Consider the following 23237-nt stretch of genomic DNA (forward strand, 5'->3'; position numbering starts at 1 on the left):
CAAGGCACGGCTGTGTACCTCACATTTTCATCTTGAGGCACCGTGCAGACAAAGACAAAATCTAAGTTGGTTGTTACATTAAAACCTGAAACCTAGAAAAAACGCCCATCAATAAGCAAAGCTTAGGCAAAGTATGGGGGTATGATAAAATTTACACAATTTGGGCCCCTTAATTTTAAAAACCATAAAAGATTTAGAAAATTTTACACTCGAGAGCCCCAAACCTTTTGAGTAAAAGAACAGGTATCGGAACCACGTTATGCTCGGGTTGAGACTTTGTGGTGTGTTTTTTGTGTGTCGATTCTCTAGTTCTCTCTTAGGTTTGTCAAGGTAAAGGCACCCTTGTGGTCTCAGGAGGAAGGGTTAATCAGAGGCTGTTGGTTGTTAATATATTTATTTGGTCTAGTTGGTCATAATTTTGATACTCGCACCAGACAGGATTCTCTGGCTTGCTCACCCAAGTACAGATTACAAGTAGCGGCTTGCTAAGTATAGTACGATGCCGAACTATTCTAATCCGTAACACTGGACGATGGCGAAAACACAAGTCCCGTATGGTAATTACCCTATGCGCTGGCTGCGAGCAGGGGGGCCAAAAGGGAAAGAGGTGTTGAGCCGGTCAAGCGGGAAATCTTCGACCGACTCGTCGCGCTGTCCGAGGCGACGAAGCCTCGGCGCGACAAATTTAAATTTCCCCCTTCTATTCGGCCAAGCTGCCCACCAATCACAATACAATTCGTCATCGGTCCCCAAAGGGGGATCACCCAAACTACGCATTTCGGGTGACCAACAGGGGGGGACCTCTGACCCATTTAAATTTTATCCTAACGCCGGCTGGCCCCAAAAACGCGACCCGGGGCCGCCTTCTCCGGGTACTCGGGGGTAGAGATGTGCGCTGCCGGTCACGACCCGCCGCCGTCGAAGGCAGCCGCCCGCCGCCGCCGGCCCAAACGGTCGGCGAATCGGCGCGGAAAATTTTGGTGCTGAAGGTCTCTGATCAAAAAATCCTCAAAAACCTGAAGTTTCCTTGAGCTAAACGCTTTTTCCCTGTCAAAAATGTGCCATCCTGTTTTTCCCTTATCCTCCCCCCCCCTCTCTCCGTTTTGGCGACGAAGTTCATTAAGATGCCGAAAATCTACACCAAGAAAGTAAATGGTCTTTTACGTATTTAACGTATTATTGTTAATAACTTGCTGTACTTAAGCACTTATATCATTTTTAACATGTGATTGACTAAATTTTGAGACCCTATGGTTGGTAAAATCAAAATTTCTGTCACGCCGAATACGCCGATTACGCCGCCGCCGCCGGCCTTAAAATTTGGGCCCAAACGCCGCCGCCCATCAAATTGGGGGCGGCGCACACGTCTACTCGGGGGTGCTCCGGGTCAGCGTGTTCGGCGGTATCGCTGGCAGTGTCCGATTACTGCAATCGGAGAGTGGAGTGGCCGGGTGGCCGAGTGGCGCCGAGTGGCCGGGTTGGGGACTAATGGACCGAAGTGGCGGGGGGCGGTGCGGCGCGGTGCGGCGCGGTGCGGTCCTGCTTCCCCGCCACCTTTCCGTACCCCGGCCAGGCTAGTCCAGGCCACACCGCCGCCGGCCCGGGCGGGGGCCTGGGCGGGGGCGCAGGCCGCCGGCGCCACACCGGGGTCGTTTTGAGGTGTTAACCTGAGAGTTACAGCCCGGGGGCCGGCCTGGGGTGGGCTGGGCTGCCGCGGGACGCCGCGGGGCGCGTGGCAAACCACAACGAACAGCCCGGCCCAGGCCCACCAGGCCCACCCGGCCCTACCGCGCGAACGTGCTCGCCGATACACGATGGCGGCGTGGCATGGCGGCGTGGCGGCGTGGCCGGGCATGACGTCCTCGGGTAACCGTGCTCTACGCGTCACGCGCTGTGAAAGCGCTTTCTTGGTCATCAGTGCTTCGTCGCCCTGTCTCTCTCGCACTCACGAGTACCGCGTAGGGTTGCGAGAGAGAAAGGGCGACGAAGCGTCGTTTCTGGCGGTGCTGGTGGCGATATGACCCCGGCCGACCCCCGCAGAGAGTTCATTGCGGCGACAGAGTGCCACTTACAGGGTGGTGGTGGTGCCTACTCCGCACTCTGCTTGCGTCTGTGGCGCGCCGCCTGGAGATGTGTGCTTCCCAAACACGCGCCGCAGTGTAGGAGCTGGCGCAGTCTTTGTTTTCGGACGGCCGTCGTGGAGTCAGCCCACACCACGCCGTGCCCGAGGCGCCCGAGGCCTCGGAGAGCGAGCCGAAGCCCGGGTCATGGTAATGGAGTGTCCTGCAGCAAATAGCTCGGAAAGGGCATTGATGAAAGGGGCAGAAGAATTAAGGGGGCGGGCAGTGGCGGGGCAGGGCACGGCATGGCAGCGTAATCACTACACTGCGATAAACCTGTCGGCTGCGTTATTGCGCGGGCCTCGCTTCGCAAACAGCGCGAGGGGTAGAGGCGGTGGCTGCGGCTCGAGGCCGGTCGCGTGCGATGATGTGTGTGTGTGCCCGTGTCTCGCCGCCGCTGTAAAAATAAGGAGGAAAAAATCTCATTCAACGAACGTTAATGAAAGCAGACGATCCATCGCGTTTCACAACTGCTGTGATAGCCGAGAGGTTAGAGACGTGGGATCGAGTTACCGCAGGCGGGCGTTCGAACACCAGCGTCACCTACGTTTTTTCGACTTACTATCCTAAGGGTGGTAGTTCGAAGCCATCCGAGCGGAGCCGTGTGCAATAGACCCACATGCCGGAGGTTGACTCCTAACAAATTTTTCCATTTTTTTACTGCCTCACCCAGTGCGGTTCAAACCCGTAAACGTGAGCCGACTCCGAGCATGGGACGTGGTGGTCCGGGGAGTAGAGGCGTCGGTTCTCAGCGCTAGGATCGGGGTTTCGACTCCCCCAACTTCTTGCAAAATTTTTGACCGGGTCGGTCGAGTCCTGTTGCGTCAAGAACCCACCTCACGCCTCCCCTCATCATGGGCCGGGTGGCCGAGAGCGTAAAGTCGTGTGATCCGGATGGCGGGGTCCGGAGATCGAATCCCATCTTTCATTACATTTTTCGACCGCCTTCCTCCCGTGCAATAAAACCCCGTCGTCCAACACGCTGCCAGACGTACAAGCGTGATAGCGTAGTGGTCAGACACATTTACCTGGCCACTCCGCTGGGGGTTTCTAAAAAGCAATCCGCTTCGGCGGGTTGGCCTCGGCACTGGAGCGATGGAGTATTTGATCCATCAATCCAGACCATCCGGTGTGTGGTTGCGGGGGGTGCCTCCTTGACTCGTCGGGGAGGCGATGATAAGTCCTTTGAAGCTGGCCTAAAACGCTGTATGTTCGGTAGGGGAGCGCCGGACTGGGGTACCAGGGGGTACACAACCAACCCTACGAAACAAAAAGCTCCCCCCAAAACCTCTTCTCTGTCTGGTCTCTCTCTGTCTCTCTGTCTCTCACTCTACGTCCCCCCCCCTCTAAGAGCTTCACAGGGGTGCCCCGCCCAGCTGTCGGGTTTTGGGGTCCTACTGGGTCCCCCGGCGAACGCTTGGTCGCTGACGGGATTAACCCCAGGTACCTGATAGCACCGGTTCCCATCCCGAACACCGAAGTAAGCAGGAGGCCTCCCCATTAAGACTGGGGGGGTGTAGAGTTCAATTTTTTTTTTTTTTCCCTTTCAAATTTTTTCAGTCAATACTCGTTCGGGTTTTCCCTTTTACGGGGTAGTATCGGGCTCATTCCAAAGATAGTAATTAAAATTGTGTATGAAACAAATATATAGACCGAGCGAGGTGGCCGGGGTTGGTGCTTTTGGGACTAGCCGTGCCGAGCTGTGGCCTGCACCGCCCGCCGCCGACCCGAGCTGGCCGGGGTGCCCCGGCCGGGCCGAATCGGGAGGCATTGTTGCGCGATATTCCGCCCGTGGCAGGGGGGAGGGATTGTCAAAGTTGCGCGCAGGCGTCGCGAGCGGGAGGGGGGGCCATTGTTTACGCCCGGTGCCGCTGGGGCTGTACCGAGGAGGGATTGTCGAATTCCGCGCAGGCTGCGCCTCATTGCCAGACACAGGCACCACCCGCCCCGGCAGCCAGCCCCTATTATATTTTTTAGGATACGCGCTTCGTTTCTGACTCGAGAGTAAAAGCACGCTGACACCTTCATGTGTATAGTAGTTTTAAGTATGTTTCAAGTGTGAAGGTATCATCTGCTAAAAATCCGACCTGCACACGTACTTGACCGTCCTTGCGGAAAAGAACCCTCGTCCAAAGTCGAAATTTGAATAAGAATTTGATACACCAGCTCGGTGCTCCGCGAGGACCGCTTTTGCGTCTGAGCGGGCCGGGACGCCGGGACGCCGAGCCGCGGCCTGCACTGCAAAGGCCTGCCGCCCGCCAGACTGCCAGGCGGGGGGGCGGGAGGCGGGCGTGTCTTCCCCGCGATGGCGCTAATGGGTGGCGGGCCTCGCGCGGCGGGGCCTCCCGACCATCACGGCCTAATTCGCGTCGTTGTCGGCGAACAGGTTGTCGCGAGCACCGCCACGGCCGGCACGGCCACGGCACGGCCAACGCCGTGACCAGGTGCGGCTGAAAGAAAAACAGCGAAGAACGACAGGGAAAAAGTTCCTTCGTTAAAACTTAAGCGGCTGCAAAAATGAACGTGTAAGCGGAAATCACTTTAAAAACAAAGTCACCATTACTGAGATGCGACAAGCATTGAATTGGCAACGTTCTCTCGGCACCCTTTGACGCGAATCTAACCTGCGGCCAGGGTGGCAGAGCGGGGAGGCAGGAACACGGTGAGGGGAGGCTCCACCGAAGGCGCGGCCGAGCCACCCAGCCTAGCCCAGCCTAGCCCAGCCAGCCCCGGCCGACAGCACAATGGGCCCGGCATGAAACAATAACCTCGGTGACAATGCAGAGGCCGCCATTCCGTCATTAATGGCAGCAGTGCCTCTGCCTCCCTCCCTCCGCCGCCCGGTGCGGTCCGCCAGACATCGACGAGGAAGTCTCTGCACTTGCCGCCCTGCATTGGCTTCCCTCGGCCGGATGCCTTCTGCTTTCTCCGCCCTCCTCCGCGGCGGCGGCACCCGGTCAGCCTACGTGCGGTGAAATGCACCCCCCCCCTCTCCTCCTCTCTCTCTCTCTCTCTTCCCTCCTCTCTCTCTTTTGTTGCGCTACTTTACTCCGATGCTGAAATGGCCTCGCGCGTGACGCCGCCACACAACGGCAACATTATTACCAGCGTCATTATCACGACAAAGGCGAAGCAGGCGAAGCGAAATCCCGCGCCGTCTGCCCCGCCCCCCCCCCCCCCCCCCCCCCCCCCTCCCCTCGCTCGGCGCCTGCGAACCGTGGCATAGGCCGTCCCGCCGCACACAGACTATGCCGCCTGTCATGCGGCGGGTAGGCAACCCGCAAATCTCGGCCGTGCGGTCGGCGCCGCTCCCCCTCCCCCCGGGCAGCACGTCATCCCCGGTGTCATCGTGGCCAGCCAGGCCCAGCCCAGCCCGGTCCAGCCCGCGGCCCAAAGCCCCGGCCTTTGTGGAGCCACGCGGCCCGTGCGAGCAGCGCTAGTGCGGCACACGAGAGGGAGAGGAAAGCACGGACAAAAGGACGCGCGCGAAACAACGCGACGACGCCACTGAGAAAAATGTATTTCCAAGGCAGTTGTGCCGCTGCCCTTTGAAGCGGTGACTGCAGCGACTGTGGCGAGTTTGTCTCGGTTTTCACGTCACCGTAAAATAAAGGTTCGTCAGGGAATCCCCGCCGCTGAGGGCACTCCGTCCACCCTCGACAGCCGGACGCTGTGAGGGGGCTGGCCAGGGCATGGCCAGGGCATGGCCAGGGCCCGGGGCTTGCTGGAATGTGCTGTGGCCCCTTCACCCCGGCTGCCCCGGGCCAGTCTCCGACCGAGAAGCCACAGCAGCCCCCCGTCAATGTCTACGAAACGACGCTGCTCGACGCGCCACTCCAATTGTTGCACAAATGAATCGCTGTACTCGCTGCTGTTTATAGGTCATCTTGTGGAGCGGAAAAGCATGCCGACATTAACCGCTACTGGTGTAAGGGTTGCGAAGCTGAAACGAGGTTCAAGCAGCTCCGGCAAACGGCCGAGGAGACATTGGTCTCATTCTTGTTGTTTGTTTTGTTGTTTGTTGTTTTTTTGTTGCCGCTCGGCGCAGCACTGCGCGCCACTGTGCGCCACTCGAGCCAACAACCCGAGGCGGAAATGAGTTGGCGAAATAATTCATCGCCTGCTAACCCGGCAGCAGACTGATTCCGAGAGTCGCTTTCGTCGCTCTCGGGGACGCGCGGCAGCGCCAGGGGCAGTGCACTGTAGGCCGGTGCACACGCCTGGGGCTGCCTGGGGCTGCCTGGGGCTGCCTGGGGCACAGAAAGGAGGCGCACTCAAAGGCACCGTAATGGCCGGGGGAAACAAAGAACAAGCCCGCTGTCAATGCACCCCCGCGTCCTGCCCCCGCGTCCGTGCGACAGCGTTTCCGTCAAACGCGGTGAGCTCATGCCTCTCACAAGGCTGGGGGAGTTTTGTCCTGGTTCCACAAAAAGTTTCAAATTTTGACCGAAATGTCAGTGAGCAGTCGGTGACCAAATTTCGGTTCGGCCGTCAGGGAACAAAATTTTTGGGGGTGTAAGAAGCAGAACGCACGCCCTGCAATCCCCGGAGCGTTGTGGATTGCGGATTTCCCAGGATGGATCAGGCGGGGCGGGGCGGGGCGGGGCGGGGCGGGGCGGGGCGGGGCGGGGCGGGCGGGGCGGGGCGGGGTCGGGGTGGAGCGAAGGTCGCTGCTCCGCCGCCCCAAACCCCCGCGGATCATCACCGACTTGGGGTTCGGCAGCGCGGTGCTGTGCGGTGCGGCGGGTAATATCGGCCAGTGTATTAGAACGGCCGGCTCGACGGAACCGCCCCGACGGGACGGCCGGGCCGGGCCGGGACGGGGATCCCCTTAATGCTGCACGGCAACACGCAGGCCGCAGCCATAATTCAGGGGCTATCGCTCCCGCTCGCTGTATTGCTGTATCGCTGTGCGGCGCATTGCTTTGCTTCGCATTGCTTATGCACGCGCCCTGCCTCTCGTTGGTATTCAGCCCCTCGATGCCGTGCGCGGCTCCGGCCAATCAGAAGCCGTGGGTGCTCGGTGTCTTCTTCGCCTCCGGCTGATTTTTTCTTTTTGCCGTTCAAAATTTATCCTCCACACCGTGCAGCCTTGCAGCTGGCAGCGCGGCGGCGGCGCGGCGCCCACCCGACGCGGCTCGGGTAGCGAGACTAGCGGAGGCCAGCGCGGCAAGGCGACCTGTTTCAATATTGACTTGACTTCTCCTCGACAGTCGGCGGTGGCAAGTACTCGAGGAGAAGCAGCCCCCTCCGCGTCCCCGTTGGCCCGCAGCCCCGCAGGTGGAAGGGGCGGACAGGGGGCTGGCGCCGCCCGCGCCTCGCGCCTAGACGTGCCGTAATTGTGCGGCCTCCTGCTGGATAAACATTATGCTCGTGGAATGTGAATTCGGGGTGGAGGTGCCACATCGCGCTATTTATCCTGGCGTGCCTTACACGGCTTTCACGCGTGACGTGCGGCGGCTGTTCGTTGAACTTCGTGCCGCCGCGCCCTCGCCCTCGCCCTCGCGCCCTCGCGCCCCGACTGACTGACGGCGAGGGGCGCGGACGAGGTGGCGGCCCCTATGTCGATCGCCCGCAAAAAATCATCTCTTTTTTCTAGCCGACAACAGGAAACAAGCACGCCAGCGCGGCCGCGCGAAATTTGAGCCGGCCGACTTGGACGTGAGGGGCGGGACGCGCGCCCCACCCCTTTCGTCGTGTCGGTCGCTCTGTCTCGCTCGCACCCCTGCGCGGCGCCCGGCCCCGCATGAGTGCGACAGAGACAGAGAGACGAAGCGACCCTCCTCGGAATCAGTCGGCTTGGGCGTGGCCGCGTGGCCTGTCCGTCCGGCCGACCGACCGTGCCACTGGGCCACCTGCCAGCCTGCCAGCCCCGCCAGCCCCGCTGCCTTGCGGACGTAAAGTGCAAAGTGCAAGGCTTGTCGATCCCCTATTGGGCCGGGCTGCTGGCTGCCCGGGATCTTAATCAACCTGGAGCAGTTTCAAAGAACTAATGGCAGCCAGAGGGAAGGGCCTGGCTGCTGGGCTGCCTCGCTGGTGGGGCACTGGGGCAGTGGCGAGCGTCCAAAGGATTAACGGGAATTGGGTGGGGTCCGGGCGGCCGGGCGCGACAACCTGAGCCAACGCGAAACGACTTTAATAAAGATGCAAAGCGAGGAACGGGGCGCGAGGGAAAGAGAGAGCGAGGAAACGGCCCACACAAGCACGTCACACACAAAGGCTCGCACAGGCACAGCTTTATTGCCTGATATCAGCCGGCCCAGGCTCAATTAAGGCCCGTAAATTCGGCGCGAGAGCCGAGTGCGAAAAGTATCGGGTTTTTCCGAGTATGAGAAACGCAGCGGTCGCCAACCAGGCCGGCGGCGTCCACAGCGCAGCCGCCCAGCCCAGCCCCCCGGCAGGCTTACTGCGACGCTGCGGCGGCGCTGTCGCGGTCCGCGGCAGAGCCTTGGGCAGTGCGGCGCCTGGCCGGGGTGGCCGGGGGCGGCGGCGAGGGAACGGCTACACCCCTCAATGCATTTCCCGTCCCCCTCCGACGCCCCCGCGCTGCGGCGCCCCCGCGCCCTTCCCCGAGGTTCCCCGACATTATTTGACACGAGACGGTTTGATGGCAAGCGTGAGAACACATCGTCTCTGGACAGCGTGCGCGGCCCGGGCTGAATGGGGGCGACGGCGGCGGCGTCCCGGGGAGGAGGAGGGGGAGGGGAGGAGGGGGAGAAGGGGAGGGGCATTCCGTTAGCAACCCTGCGACAATAACGTTGCCGTTTAAACACACCGGCCGCCTCGACTGTCGGCCGCCAAAAAAATGGGCGTCCGTATTAAGGGCAGCGCGAGGCAGCCAGCCAGCATGGCAGCCAGCATGGCAGCCTGGCAGCGCGCCGCCGCCCCGATTGGAAGTCGATTATTGTTTGGAAGGGGGAGAGGGGGGGTGTTGCTGCGCTGCGCCGTGGCGCGGAAGGAGGGTCGGCTGACGTGAAGTGTGCAGCACGATAAGGGCCTTGACGGCCTGTCCTTGACGGCGCGTCGTGTCTTCACGCTGCCAACACACTTTTACGCACTCGCGCTCCGCGCCATCACACACACGCACCCCGCCACCCCGCCCCGCGCGTCGACGATCCACAGTCGCGCTGAGGTTGAGAAAACGTCCGTGTTGATTCTACCGGACCGGTGAGCAGTTTGAAGAAAGACGCCAGCAGTGGAGGCGACAAAGCCACGGCTCGGCTTCCTGGATCCGCAAAACACCTTTCCCCCGCAATCTTTTAATGTCTGTGGCTTTCTGGGCTGCCGGCCCGCCCCGGCCCGGCCGCAGGGAGGAAGCTGTTGGCCGCGCCCTGGAGCCTCGAGCCCTCCGTTCCGTTCCCTTGTGTAGAGTGCCCCCCCCTCCCCTCCGGCCCCTCCCTGCAGGCTTTCTTTCCAGACACGGAACGCGGAGCCGGGCTGCGCTTGTAATACTTGTACGGCCATTATGATAAATTCACGCGTGCCATTCACGGCGCCCTGCCCGGCCGGCCCGGCCCGCCCCGTAGCACTGCGTACTTCCGCCTCGGCAAGGGGAGAGGGCTCCGGGGCGCCTCCAAAGTGGTCGCTATCCACTTTAATAACACTTGCATTTTTCATCGGCCAACCCGCGCCCCGCGCGTCTTGGTGCTCGGTGCGGCCCCGGGAGCGCCGAGCCGGCCAAGCCCCACCCAATACGCGCGCCGCCCTGCCCAGCCTCGCCCTAGGCCTGGCCCCTGCCGTGCAACAGATGAAAAAGGACTATTGCCTGACGGACACCGCGCGTCGACCCCTCCGTGTCGCCGTGGCACCGCGCGCCTTGACCGATGCGGGCGGCCAACGCACAGTGGGGCGGAAGACCGGTGGAGGCGGCAAAAATTCTACGCGCCTTTAGAGCTCCAGAGTCGCCATACAGGACTCGAACCGAACATGTGACCCCATCAATAGATCCCTTGTTCGGAGAGCAATCCATTGGTGGGGTCACACGTTCGGTTCAAGTCCTATTTACGGACTCAGGAGCTCAAACCGCGTCTAGAGTTTTGACCGCCTCCACCGGTCTTCTGGCCCACTGTGCGACGCCTCAAAAAGTGTTTTAATTGGTGCGCGGTCCGCGAGGCGCGAGGCGGCGAGGCGCGGCTGATGAAGATTGAGTGTGCTGGCGGCGCTGGCGGTGACGTACGCGGTGCGCCACGCGCGCCGACATGCAAAGTGGCTCCTCTTCGCCTCTTCGGAAAATGGAATATTAATTCCCGGCTCTGCGCCGCGCCGCTCGGCGCGCGATGCGGGACCGAACCGCCCGAACCGCGACCACCCGCCGGCTGGCTCCGGTCCGGGGCCGTTCATCATGGCGTTTATGTCCGATCCGCGCGGCGTTGTACAAAATATGGAAACGGGGGAGGAAAAATACATCCAGCCGGCTGGACGAGCAGTAATGGCGCAAGGCGGCGCGTCAAGCGTTTAAAATTGCAAATCTTGTTCATCCCGCTCGCGGCCCGGCGGCATGTGAAGCAGAGGCGCGTCGCGGCGGCATGCCGGACCGAACCGCGTGACCCACTTCCTCTTATTCGACACTTCCACTTCCACTCGGGCCACACCGCCGCAGGACGCGGGACCGCAAACGGCCAACTTTTTTTTTCCTTTTTCCGAAGCGAGAGATATTTCCCGGCGCAGCGACGTGCCCCTTTTGGAATCGCATAAAGCCGTTCACGTTTTGCTGGTGGGGCCCTCCACTCCGGCGTCCGCGCGTCCGCCGTGCCTGGCCGTGCCGTTCGCCCGTGGGATTAGCCTCCTTCGTTCCCCAGTCACGATCGGCGCGCCAGGTAAAGGGTGAAACAAATAGGCCGTGCCCGCAGCGCAGAGGCAGACGCAGAGGCAGAGGCCCTGGCCAGGCCCTGGCCGGTATCCGTCACCGAGGCCAGCGTGACGCCGAGGCCTCGCGCGAGGCGCACAGTGAGTGGGCCAGAAGATCAGTGGAGGCAGAGTCGCTGAATGGGACTCGAACCGAACGTGTCACCCCACGAACGGATTGCTCTCCGAACGAGGAATCCATTAGTGGGGTCAAACGTTTGGTTCGAGTCTCATTTCGCGACTGTGGAGCTCAAAACGCGTCTAGAGTTTTGGGCGCCTCCGCCGGTCTCCTGGCCCACTGTGAGGGGCCCCCTTCCCCGCATCGGCCCCGAGTGCCCCGCCCCGCCGGCCCGGCCCTGCAGTGGCCGAGGCCGACGCCCCAACTACCCGGCCTCATTGTTTCCGGCCTGTCCACTCCGGCGTGTCGGCCACTTTTATCACGGCCCGATTGAATGATGGCCGTGCCATGGCATGGCCGTGCCGGGCCCATCGGCCCCATCGCATTCGCGGCATTCCTCTCCCCGGCATTGTCGCGTTGTCGTTGCGCTCCGATATAAATACCGAGGCCGGCCGGCGCCGCCGTAAATTACCGACCGTCCCTGCGTCGACGGCGGCGGTGGCGTCGGTGGCGTCGACGGCGTCAGCGCGGCGTCAGGCAGCCCCACAGTGTGGGGTCCTCGGCGGTGGAGAGCGCCTGGCCGGTAGGCAAGCCCGCGCGCCACGGCTGTCCTGAGAGCCACTGCGTTGCCTACCCGCCGGGCGGCCCATTACCATTACCATTAAAGGCCAGACCACACATGCCAGCCCAGGCAGACTCGCACCAGCGACAGCAGCCTCGTCGCTTTGATCCGAGCCAATAACAATCGGCTCTTGACGCCAAACACCCTCCCCCTCCCCCTCCTCTCCCTTCCCCGACGCAAAACACGCTGCGCAGTTTTCAATTAGAGTCGGCCGGGCCGCGGCGCCGCGGCTCGGCGGCTTGACATGCCGCGCTGCCGCACTGTCAATTCAAAATATTTGCCGACAGCTTGATTGGTCCATGCTTGGCGTGCTTCGCGCCTCGCTTCGTGACGCCGCGTGGAGGTTGAGGAGAAGTGGGGCGCGGCGGAACGAGGTGCGACTCCCTCGCCACCTGAGGGGCGGCCGTCGGACCGTCGGACCGTCTCTGCGGGCAGACACACAGTGGACCGTCTGACCCTCCCCTCCACCCTCCACCCGCCTCGCAGACAGAGCAGTCAGTCTATCTATGTCTCTGCCCCCCACCCACTGTGGACTGGCCCCCGGCTTGCCCCCGGCTCGGGCCTCCGGCATGCATTGGTCATTTTGTCCCGAGTCAACTCCAATGTGTACACGGCCATGTCGGTCGGTCCACACTGCACCCCTTCGTCCCTTCCCCTGCCCCTGCCCCAGCCTCAACTACACGCCAGGGAGGCCGGGCTGGGCGGTCTCTCGCCAAATGACAGCCCGCATTAATTCCTAACACAGCGGCGCGCGCGTCGAACTCGCGGGGCGGGCGTGAGCGCGCGCGTGTGCGTGTGTGTGTGCGTGTGTTTGTGTGGCGGCGTGCGTGTTACGCGGAAGGGGCAGGGGAAAACATCTACGACACGGCAGTGCCGCCGGAATGGGGTTCCATTTGCATTCTAGGCTTCCCTCGCCAGGAGGGGGCCGCTGGCCATGGCCTTCTCCAGGTACAGGAAGACTGTGGGGTCCGAGGCGGGGCCGGGGAGGGCGGCGTCCTGGTCGACGCCGAACATGTCGCGGTCCAGGCGGAAGCAGCGGCCGGCGCGCAGCTCCAGGTCGGCGTCGTCGTCCGGCCGCAGCGTCGCGCCGCGCGCCTCCAGCTCCTGCAGAGGGTGAGGCGTCGCCAAACCGAATCGAACCGAAACCGCCACTGGCGGCGGCAGACACCAGTGCAGCGGCAGCCCGCTGACCTGCGCTGAGGTCGAGGCCGAGAACCTGAGGCGGTACCGACTGCACGGCCCGGGGCCGAGGCCCTGCACGATGAAGCGCGCCCCTCCCGGCAGCTGCAGCGAGTGGACGAGGTAGACGTCAAACACCGCAGCCCCGAGGAGCACCACGTCGCTCGACCTCCGCGACGCGAACGTGTCCGAGGCCGCGGGGGCGGTGGCCCGGGGAAGACCGCGCAGGCCGCGCACCTCGACGGCGCGGTACCACTGGCCGGCCACGGCCTCGGCCTTGTGCTCCTCCAGCAGGTGGTCGCGCTGCCGGCGCCACGCCCCCGCCCACGAGCAGTCGCCCACGTAGCAGCGCACCTGCAGCAAAGCCGCACTGCCAGTCTGCCGAGACAGTACACCGTAAACCCGAGACAGGAAGGGTTGGGAAACCCTCCGACCTGCCGGTGGTGGCAGGCCGCCTCGTGCGCGGCCTTCTGCATGAAGTCCATGTCGGCGGGCGCGCGGCAGCCGTGCGGCGCGAAGCGGCAGGGGTAGCGCAGGGAGCGCGCCAGCCCGTTGAACAGCCTGCTGGGCCGCGGGCACGGCGGCAGGGGCGCGCCGCACCGGGGCACCGGGCACCGCGACACGCCGCCCACCGCGCACGCCACTGCCGAATTGAAATACGTTGAGCGAGCCCAACAAGGGCACGCGCAAGGCCAGGTCGGAAAAGCAAGACGGGCAAACGATACGCAAATGAGCGCTGGACGAACCCGGCCTGACGGGGCGGCAGTCCTGGCACAGGAAGTGGCCCTCCTCGCACTGCACGATGGGCGGCACGGTGTGGGCGGTGCAGCGCGCGCAGGACATTCGCCGGAGCAGCTCGCGGTTCAGCTCGGCGGTCATCGGGATCTGCGATCCGTCCCTCCCACTGCTAAGTCCACTGTGGGCTGCTTCGCGCAGTCACAAACTTTTGAATCTGGCTCGGCTCTTGGTGTGGGTCATTGTTTCGCTGACCTGCGGACAGCCCGCGTCGCCGTCGGCGCAGTGCGGCGGCCTGCAGGACGGCGCCAAGTGCTTCACCTTGTCGTACAGGCCGAGCCGGCTGCACTGCTGCGCGCAGCACTGCTGTGCCTGCTGGCGGGCGCGCAGTTCGCGCAGCTCGCGCGGCATTCTCGCCACGTCCCTCATCAGCAACAACCGGATACGCTCCACGTCGCCGTCCCCGCCCAGCTCCGCCAGCTCCGGCAGCACCAGCTCCGGGAACACGACGCGTCCGTTCCGTGTGACCGGGAGACGCGGCGGCACTGCTGGCAACAGCGACCGTCGTCTGAGTATCGAACCGACACCCTAGTGGGGTTCTGCCAGTGCTCTGACGGCGGGCCGGTACCGGGCAAGGCGGCGGAGCCTTCTCGAAGGACAAGTCCGTCTGGCGGGGGGTACCCGGGGCCGTCCACGTGGAGCAGCCACGCCGATACTGGGTCTTCGCGATCGCGGACCAGGTCGTCTGCCTCGTGGTACTGGGCGGAGTCGTCGGCAGCACCGTCCGAACCCCAGTCATCGGTCTCCGATTCCAGAACCAGGTCGTCACCGACTTGGTCCTGGGCCGGGGTAGCAACACGATCCCGAATCGAGTCAGCGTGCTCCCGCGGGGTGACTTGTGCCTGCTGATGTTGGCCCTCTCGTTGGCCCTCCTCGTCCCGGTCGGCTGATTGCGGCTCCGGCGGCGGTGCGGGCGGTGCGCCCGGGCTCCTGAGGGCCAGGTCGCTGGCGGCGGGGTCGCTGCCGCACCGCCGCACCGTGCTGGAGTAGAAGCGGTCGTACTCGGCGAGGCTCTCCGCCTCCAGGGACGCCAGGCTGCCCAGCGGGGTGTGCATCGCCTCCTCTGCTCTCGGCGACTCCTCCTCCTCCTCCTCCTCCTCGTCCCAATCCTGGCCGTCTCCTTTGCCGGCGTCCTCAGCGCCGTCCGAATTGGGCTGCAGGGCGATTCCGAACAGTAGTTCGTCGTTCTGTCTCTCTCGCATTCGCAGCGCCCCGCGAGTGCGAGAGAGAGAGAGAGAGAGAGAGAGAGAGAGAGAGAGAGAGAGAGAGAGAGAGAGAGAGGGGGAGCAAGAAGTGTTCGGAATCCGCCCGCTGCACCGCCGAATGAGGCAGGAGGGATCGCCTTTCAAAGCTACAGTGTCCTTTCCAAATGGGGCGGGGCGGGGACGCGACGACATCCAACAGTGCGCAGCCCCGCCTCGCCCCGCCTCGCCCCGCCAGTCAAGTCTCGTCTTTCCCCGGGACCTAAAGCGCGGCCGAATGCAGGGCACAGGAAGTGAAACAGCGATAAATGCAAAGGAGCTGCCAAGTGATTTTGCGCCCCCACCTCGGCCTCGGCCGCCTCCTCGGCCGCGGCCTGTTGCGCCTGCTTGGTCTGCATGCGGATGAGAATGGCCTCCTCGTGCGTCTCGGACGTGTGGTACACGGAGTGCAGGAACGAGTAGTTGACGTCGGACTTGTTGGCGTTGGTGCTGCTGCCGCGCGGACTCTCGGCGCCCTCGCCGCCCTCCCCGCCGGGCAGCGAGTCGCTCGCGTCCAGGAAGGGGAGGTTCTCGTCACTGCGCGCTCCTCGAGCATTAGTCCTGATTGGAAATCAGGTTTGTTGCCCGTGTTTCGCCTTTCCCTTTGACTACCTTTGCGTGCCGCGAGGTGTCTCGCTCTGCTCCGCGTCCACCTGGTCGTCGAGGGCCGCCGATGGCGGGCAGGGGGCCGGGGCCGAGGTCGGCGGCGGCCAGGGCAGCGGCGCGTGTGCCTGGTCCCGCACCGCGCTGGCGTTGATCGCACTGGCCTTGACGAACTCCAGCTCCTGCTTCATGGCCAAGAAGGTAGCGTCGGCCCAGGGCAGCGCCACCGGCACGACGCACGACACCGCCCCGCTGGCCCCTGGGTCTGGCTCCGCCCTCGGGGGCAGGGGCGGGCCGCGGGGGGCGGCGGGCAGGGCAGGCAGGGCGGGCTGGACCGAGGGTGCCATCAGAGCGGGCTCCAGTCCTGACTCTGGCAGCCCCAGCGAAGAGGCGATGTTGGTGAACGTGTGCAGGCTGAGCCTCTGGCTGGGCAGGCCGAGGCTGGGCACGGTCGAGGAGCGCTCCAGGGAGGCGCGGATGTCCTCGAAGCAGGACAGGTGTCGGGTGGGGCTTGCGGAAGGGGCCTCGACCAGAGCGCTGCACGCCAACTGCAATGGGACAACCGCACCCGCTGAACATGGCAGCCGAGTCCGATGGGTTGGACGGCAGCACTTGGACGCAAGACCACCTGCGGCGTGGACCGGTGCGGGCAGCATCCTGCCACCTGCAGCCGCCCCAGCGGGCTAGCCGGGCTAGCCGCAACCACCTCGTTCTCGCGGCACGCGCTGCCCGGCTGCGTGACGAGCACCTTGCCTGGGGCAACGGTTTTGGCCGTTTTGTGGTGCGTCCATGTTTGGGGTTCTGCAGCGCTTCGCCGGCTTTGCGGCCTTGTGGTGCCAGCGTGCCAGCAGGCTCGATTACCATCCTGGGGGGACGCAACGCCCCCGCCCCCGTCGAAGGTGCTCCGCGGCGGCAGCTGGCCGGCCTGGCCGCCGGACTGGTTGTCCATGGCCGTCATGCTGCAGAGCGGCCCACGCCGCCGGCGCCAGCCCCGCCGCCCCGCCCGCCGGACCCTGCCGGGGTGGCGAGGCGAGCAAGGTCACGAAGGGGCAGTAATCGAACCCTCGGCGGGGAGAGCATGTCCACCCACGGCTAGCCGTCGACGGGCGTCAGCAGGGGCAGCACGGCGCGGTGCGCGCAGGCCGGCCGAAACCGTCGAAACGCCTCGCGCCGGCACCGCGGACACCGCGGGTGGCCAGCCTGGCCAGCCTGGTGTGCTCATGGCGACACTGTGCGCCACGCGGTGCCACTGCGGGCGGTGCCATTGTTGGCCAGCCTGCGCCACTGCCAACCCCGGGAGGCTGCGGCCCTGCAGTGCCCTGCAGCCACTGCAGCCTTGACTGCGGCCGCACCGGCCCGTCTCAGCGACTCGGGCGTGAAAGATGCACACGCTCTCGAGCTGCCCGGTGGTCTCGTCATCGACGAACCACCCGTCGGGGGTTCCAGCCGCTCCCGTTGTCGACGCGCCGTTGGCAGCGCCGCGTCGTGGAAAAGGACGACTCAGAATGCGCGGGAAAACGACAACCTCGCCCTGTTTTTGCTGTTGCCTCACTTATTTAAGTCGATGTTTTGGCTGTGTGTTGCAGGTGGCCCCGCCGGACAGCAGCGGACGCCTCGCTCGCGTGACCCCGCCGGGCGCCGCGGGGACTCCGTGAACACCGCGGGCACAGGGCATAGGGCCGGCAGGGGACCGGTAGGTCAGCAGAGGGCAAAGTGACATGGACACTGAAAATAACTTGATACAGTAACGCGAACCGCATGACTTAGTCATACAATGTGTTTCGTCTCTTTTTGGCCCCGCAGCACGGCGCTCCACTGCAATGGCGGGACAGTCGGGCACCGCGCGCGCCCCCGCGCCCCCCGCGCCCACCTCCCCGACCCCCGCGGGGGCGCCGCAGGCCGCGCCCCACAACAAGCGGCCCACCATCATCATCTACCCCACAGGTGAGACGCACGGCTCGCCAGCAAAAATAACCGAGGCGTGAGTAGTCGAGGAACGCCGTCGTTGGTAAATCGTCTGGGAATGGCCGGCTAGCCGGCTGGCTCCCTCCGGACGACGACGACGCATTCAAGAAAGAGCGTGAGAGCGCCCCGGGCGGGGCGGGGCGGGGCGGGGCGGGGGCGCAGCGAGGCGCGGCCCTTGCGAGGCGTTTGGCACCATTACGCCGTCCGAAATGCGGAGCCGGCGTTGCGAATAAATCAGGAGCCCCTCCCCCTCCTCCCCGGGGGAGCAAAACGCCGCAATTAAAGGGTGGCGGCACGCCTGGCGTAGCCCTTGGAGTGCGGCCCGCGACGCGCGCCCTCCTCGCCCTGCGCCGCCCGGGCCGCCCTGGGTCGCTGCGACTCCCCGCCGCCTCCTCAGGGTCATCATTCATTCATCCACCGATTCATTATTTGGCTCGGCAGCGCTCCACACAAATCCACTGCAATTTCCCCGCTGCGCCAACCAGCCAGCCAGCCAGGCAGCCAGTGCTGCCATAGCGGAGGGGGAAAAAACCTCGGTGACTGTACCGACGGTGGCGCGGAGGGCTCTTGACAAGGCAAATGAACTGCATCGTCTCGAAACTTTTAATGAGGCGTCTTCATCGCGCCGAAGCGGGGAGAAGCGGGGCGAAGCGGTGTGGCCCTAACGTGCGGTGGGACGGACGGGCCTCGGCTGCTGTTGCTGCTGTTGCTGTTGTTGCTGCTGTTTCGGTGGCACGGCATGACTGCAGCGACTCAGCAACCGTAAGCAAGTGGACCTCGACCTCAGCGCATTATGGTCGTGGCTCAACGGGAGCGAGCGACCTCGCTGGCGCGCGCTGCGCGCTCTCGTGCGCGCCACTGTGCCGGAAAGCCCGCGCTCGAGAGCGACCGCCGCAACGACGCAAAAACCTGACGCTTTCAGAACTGCAGCCCGTGTCATCTGCTGAAAAGAGTCAGAATTTCCAGGCAGCCGGTGGGCGACTCGACCGCCAACTCTTCGGGATTCGGGAAGGAGGTCAAGACCAGGCCGGGGCACGCCAGTACAACAACCATGAACTGGGAGCGCTGACCAGCGCGCTAGAACCGAGAAACCTCTCCGTTACCCTTCTTTACCGTTACATGATTAAGCTTTGTGAATGGAATATTCCCACAATGATTTCCTGTTCGTGGCGCTTGATTTCCCGGGTGGGCAAGCAAAGCCAACAACAACAACAACAACAACAACAAGGCGGAGTGCGGGTTGGTTTGGCGCGTTCAATGCCTGCCCGGGCAGCCCGTGAAGTTGGTGGGCGGTGCGCGGTGCGGGCCCCGCGACGTCCAGCCGCGTGCGCCGTGCGCCCCGCCACCTCGCAAGGCCGCGCCCCGCCGCGCCCGGCAGCGCCCCAGCCGGGCCAGGATGAAAACGCACGCTACGTATTACCCGTCGCTGAATATTTCAGCCAGGAACTTGCCTCGCGATACATTATGTGCGAGTGGGAAATGGGAAACGGGAAATGCAGTGCCGGACTCTCCGAGTGGCTGCTGCTCGGGCCGGCAGCGCGAACGCCCCGAGGGCCGGGCCGCCGGGCTGGACTGGGTTGGAGGGGGAGGACGCGGGACGCGCGACGCGCGGCACAGTTGGCCGAAAGTTTGTTTCATTGTAGGGCGGGCGTGCCGGCACCCGTCGTCCCGGCTAGTCCCGGCCTGCAGGGCGGGCTTCTTCGCCTCGGCGTCTCGGCGTGCGCTGGTTGCCGCTGGTTGCTGGCACTGCAGAATGCGAGCCCTGCCGCCCTGCCGCCCTGCCCCGTCCCACGTCCAACTGACCTGCGCCGCGACAGAGACGCGCCGCCAACTTGGGGATGAAAAGGAAAGTCCCAAGGCCGGGCGGGACTGGGCCGGGCACCGAGGGCGCGAGGGCTCAAGCTCGCGTGTCGGACAGTGTGATCATCTGTCTCGAAGCGTCCGGCCCCATGCGCCGAGCGGAAACTTGCTGCAAAGTCGTGCCGATGAAGGCGGGGGCCGTCGTGGGGCCGCGGGGCCGCGGCGGACAGGTCGGGAGGGTCTGAGCCGCTAAAAGGGAGACACGGCGCGGCTGTAAAAGCTGAAAAAGCAGAGTGTCCACCTCACTGCCCAGGCATACTTCACACCACGCACTGCAGAGGCCAACGGCAATCACCCCAGCCTCAGGACCTCCCCGTCAAACCGGCGGCGCCACGTACACTGACGTTGTGGAGCTCTCTTTTTGTCATACCGCGTGTAACTGTGCCCTCGTTGTTTTGTTTTTCCAGTGTCTCCCGAGTCCGTGGTGATCCCCATCGTGTCCTGCATCCTCGGCTTCCCGCTGCTCGCCCTGCTGGTCATTTGCTGCCTCCGGCGGAGAGCCAAGCTGGCCCGGGAACGAGCCAGACGGGGACGCCCAGGGTCGGTAACATTTGTTTTCAGCGCGGCGCTGCGGCGGGGCGCCTCACCGTGGCAGCTATAGGCAGCGTAGCGCTGCGGGGCATCGGCGCTCTGTAATCCCCTCTGCGAAGACCGGGGTCTCACTCCCTGAAAAACTAATTTCAAATTTGCTGACGCTTGTCCGTGGTGAGGCTATTCTCCCCGCCGACTTCATTTAGGCACGAAGTAGCCTTTGTTCCAGATTCAGCCTCGCTGATGAGCGTGCCCTAGCAAGTCGAACCTTCTTAGATTTTGTGAGGTTTGCAGTTGGAGAATTCTACAATTTCAATCGGAAAGTTTTGAATCGTCCCCGTTTCCATAAGCAGCCGACTCGTCTGAGGGCGGTGTCCCCAGTGGGCTCGGTTCGAAATTCGGCGGGAGCAGTGTGGAGCCAGTTTTAATGCGTGCTGTCCGCCTGTTTGTTTGTTTTCACATTAGCCGACCACATCGCTGCCTGCTATGTTCCGACGCTCCCGCGATTCGCCATCCGCGTTTTGGAACAGCACGGGAACATCTCAGACGACGCTAGAACTTTTGTTTCGAATCGGGCCGTTCTGTGGGCGACTTGCGGGGCATCTGTTCCCCCTGAAGTTCCTCCCGAAAATAAAGACTTCAAACGGTGAATACTAGCAAGATTTGCTGACGCTTGTGCCAAGTGGGTGAATCGGCCCTTCCATTCGTCCCCACCCCCTCCCCTACACCTTTCCTTCCACTCCTCCAATACAATGCCGGATCTGGTTTCTCGTTTATATTTTTTTTCGGCATTCTGCGGCCAGCCCCAGCTCCGCGGTCCGCGGTGGCTGGGCTGGGGATGGCACCTGATATTTGTCCCCGTGAATTGGCCCATCTGACTAATTAGGCCTGTCACCTTGCGGGCCTTGCCGCAGCGCCTTGCCGCCGCGCCGCCCCGCGCTGCTCCTCTTTCCTTCCTTTCCGGCCTTCCCTTCCTGTTTCTCTCTGCGGCTCCTTTCGGCCGGGCCGCGCCAGCCGGGCCAGCCGCGCCCACTTGACGCTTCGAAAGCCCCTCACGTCGCCTGTCTGTTCCAGGAACTGCGACACAGGCCAAGGGGCGCTCTCCCTGGTCCGCCTCAGCGCCATCAGCCGGATAGGTACGTTAGCCCGCCTCGGCGCGCCTTGCCACTTCCAGCAGCAGGTTTCTCCAACTGTACGGCACGCACTTCTCGGCGGCAGGGCCGGGCAGGGTCTGGCCGGGGAATTGTAATTTGGCGGGGACACAACAACCCCTCCCCGACCCGGGTCCAGGGCGGGGTCCAGGGCCGGGCGTGACACGCTGTGGTGATGCGGCTTACGTCACGGCCTCGGGTCCTTACAACCCCGCCAACCGCACCCCGCCAGCCCCCTGTCTGTACGCCCCCTCCCCTTTCCACGTCACTGGCCGCCCGGCCGTCCTGGCTATCCTGGACGCCCCGTGGACGGTCCGTGGCTGCGGCCCGGCGCTTTGTGACAACGTGACAGCGCCCCACCTTGGCCCCACCCCGCCCGGGCCAGCGAGGCGCCGTGACTCAGCGTGACACAGCGTGACACCTGCTTGCACCTCGCATCGAGTCCGCGCCAGGGCGAGGGCGGCCAGGGCCAAGGCAGCGAGGCGGGGCTGCGGGGCTGCGGGGCCAGCTCCAAGGGAGAAAGAAAAATTGTGTGGCCCTTTGAGGGGCGCCATTTCTCGGCCGCCCTCTGCCCTTCCAGCCGTTGCGAGGATTGCGAGCGACGCGTCGTCTGTCAGTGACTCTAGTGACACTCTCCGCTCTGCTGCAGGCACGGACCGGGCCATGGCGGGTCGCACCATCAGCCTCCGCGGCGAGCGCGGCGACCGGTCGCTGTCCAGGGCCTTCCCCTCGCTGGACCTGGAGCTGGACACCGTGGTGGAGGAGCGCTCATCGGACCCGGACCCGGAGGTCCTGCAGGACCTGTGCTCCGCGACCTCCATTGACATCGACAGCTAGCAGGAGGTCTCCCCGGGGCCTTACAGCGGCCTCCAGGGGCCGTCGTTCAAGGACCCGGGGACCAAGACGTTGCCCAGCCCTCACGCCAACGGCGGCCCGCACGCCCTGGCCGCCCTGGCCGCCTTGGCCAACGGCGTGGCGCACAGCACGCCGGGACAGCCGCTGGGGACGCCGCCGCCGCACCCCGCGCCGCCCCAACCTGGGCCGCCCACGCCCGCGTCGTTGCCGCCGCTGCCCCTCAAGGGCCCGACGTACGACGGGCACCCCGTGGCCGTGTCTGCCGCCACCAGCCCCACGGAGAGCGACCCCCACGACGGCGGCCTCCACGAGGACGGCGTGGCCGGCAACGGCGTGGCCGCGAGTCCGGGGCAGTTCAGCCAGGGTGCGCACGGTGTGCCGTCCGCCCCGCCGGGCTTCCCGCCCGGATTCCAAGGGCCGCTGGGCAGCCCCGAGCCCAAGCCCCTGCCCCTGCCGGACCTGTCGCCTCCCAGGCCGCGGACACGCTCCGTCGGGCTGCAGGTGAGCCATGCCGTGTGAGCCTGAGGTGTCTTTGGCCTTTGGCCTTTGCAAGACGCGTGACTGACTTTGCTGTCTCTCTCTCCAGGTGCGCTTGGGGACGCGGACGCTGCAAGAGCGCGCGCCGCTGTGGACCACGCTCACGACCGGCCAGGCCCCGCTGCCGCGCTCCGTCAGCTGACGTTTGCACCGCGCGGACTCCAGCTCCCAGACGCCAGACTAGTGCCAACTGTGCCAACTAGTCCACTGGTCTCCGGGCAGCGGACGCCGCGCCAAAACCAAAACCGAAACCCCGACGAGAACGAGAACCTCCAGACGGAGGATCGTCACTTGTGCCAACCATAGACCCTGCCTGCAGTGGCCCGAATGTTGGCGTTGCTCTTGCAATCAAGGAACCTGCGATAGCGAAGAAAAGTGTTAACATTTGCTCCGATCGAGCCTTGGTGCGCGAGTAGGATCTTCTAGTGCACTCCTGTGGAGGACCAATGTCACGATACTCATGTCCCGATTTAGCAAACGTGATATTCTGCTGAACAAAATATTACTTTTAGCAAACTTTATTGTTCTGTATATATTTTTAAAATATGTAGAGAGTTATAGATGTATACATTTTAAAATGCCTTATTCACTTCAATATTTTTATAGGACAATGATGAAGAAATTCTACATAAAAGTGATTGACGATGTGGTGTGTGCCTCAGGCATCAGAGTAACAATGAAATAAGATGTACTAGATCTGAATAAATATTATAATAAAAAAGTGTGTTTTTCTGTCCTTGAACCAAGGACGTAAACAACCCTAACCCTATTCCGCGGCGGCCCGGGGAAACCCGTGTAGCAGTTTTGCCGGGTTAG

The 23237-nt window shown here is 63.7% G+C and overlaps 1 protein-coding gene across 1 annotated transcript; it reads left to right on the top strand.

The window, feature by feature from the left end:
• The first annotated feature begins 17342 nt into the window (after window positions 1–17342).
• LOC117641162 lies at window positions 17343–21979 on the top strand. Its single transcript, XM_034378299.1, has 4 exons — window positions 17343–17466; window positions 19755–19887; window positions 20953–21014; window positions 21679–21979. The coding sequence occupies exons 1-4, from the start codon at window positions 17343–17345 to the stop codon at window positions 21864–21866; spliced, it is 507 nt and encodes a 168-aa protein (XP_034234190.1). The 3' UTR covers window positions 21867–21979.
• The last annotated feature ends 1258 nt before the right edge of the window (window positions 21980–23237 follow it).

This window comes from Thrips palmi, unplaced genomic scaffold (assembly GCF_012932325.1).
Source record: "Thrips palmi isolate BJ-2018 unplaced genomic scaffold, TpBJ-2018v1 HiC_scaffold_15, whole genome shotgun sequence".
Lineage (NCBI taxonomy): Eukaryota > Metazoa > Arthropoda > Insecta > Thysanoptera > Thripidae > Thrips > Thrips palmi.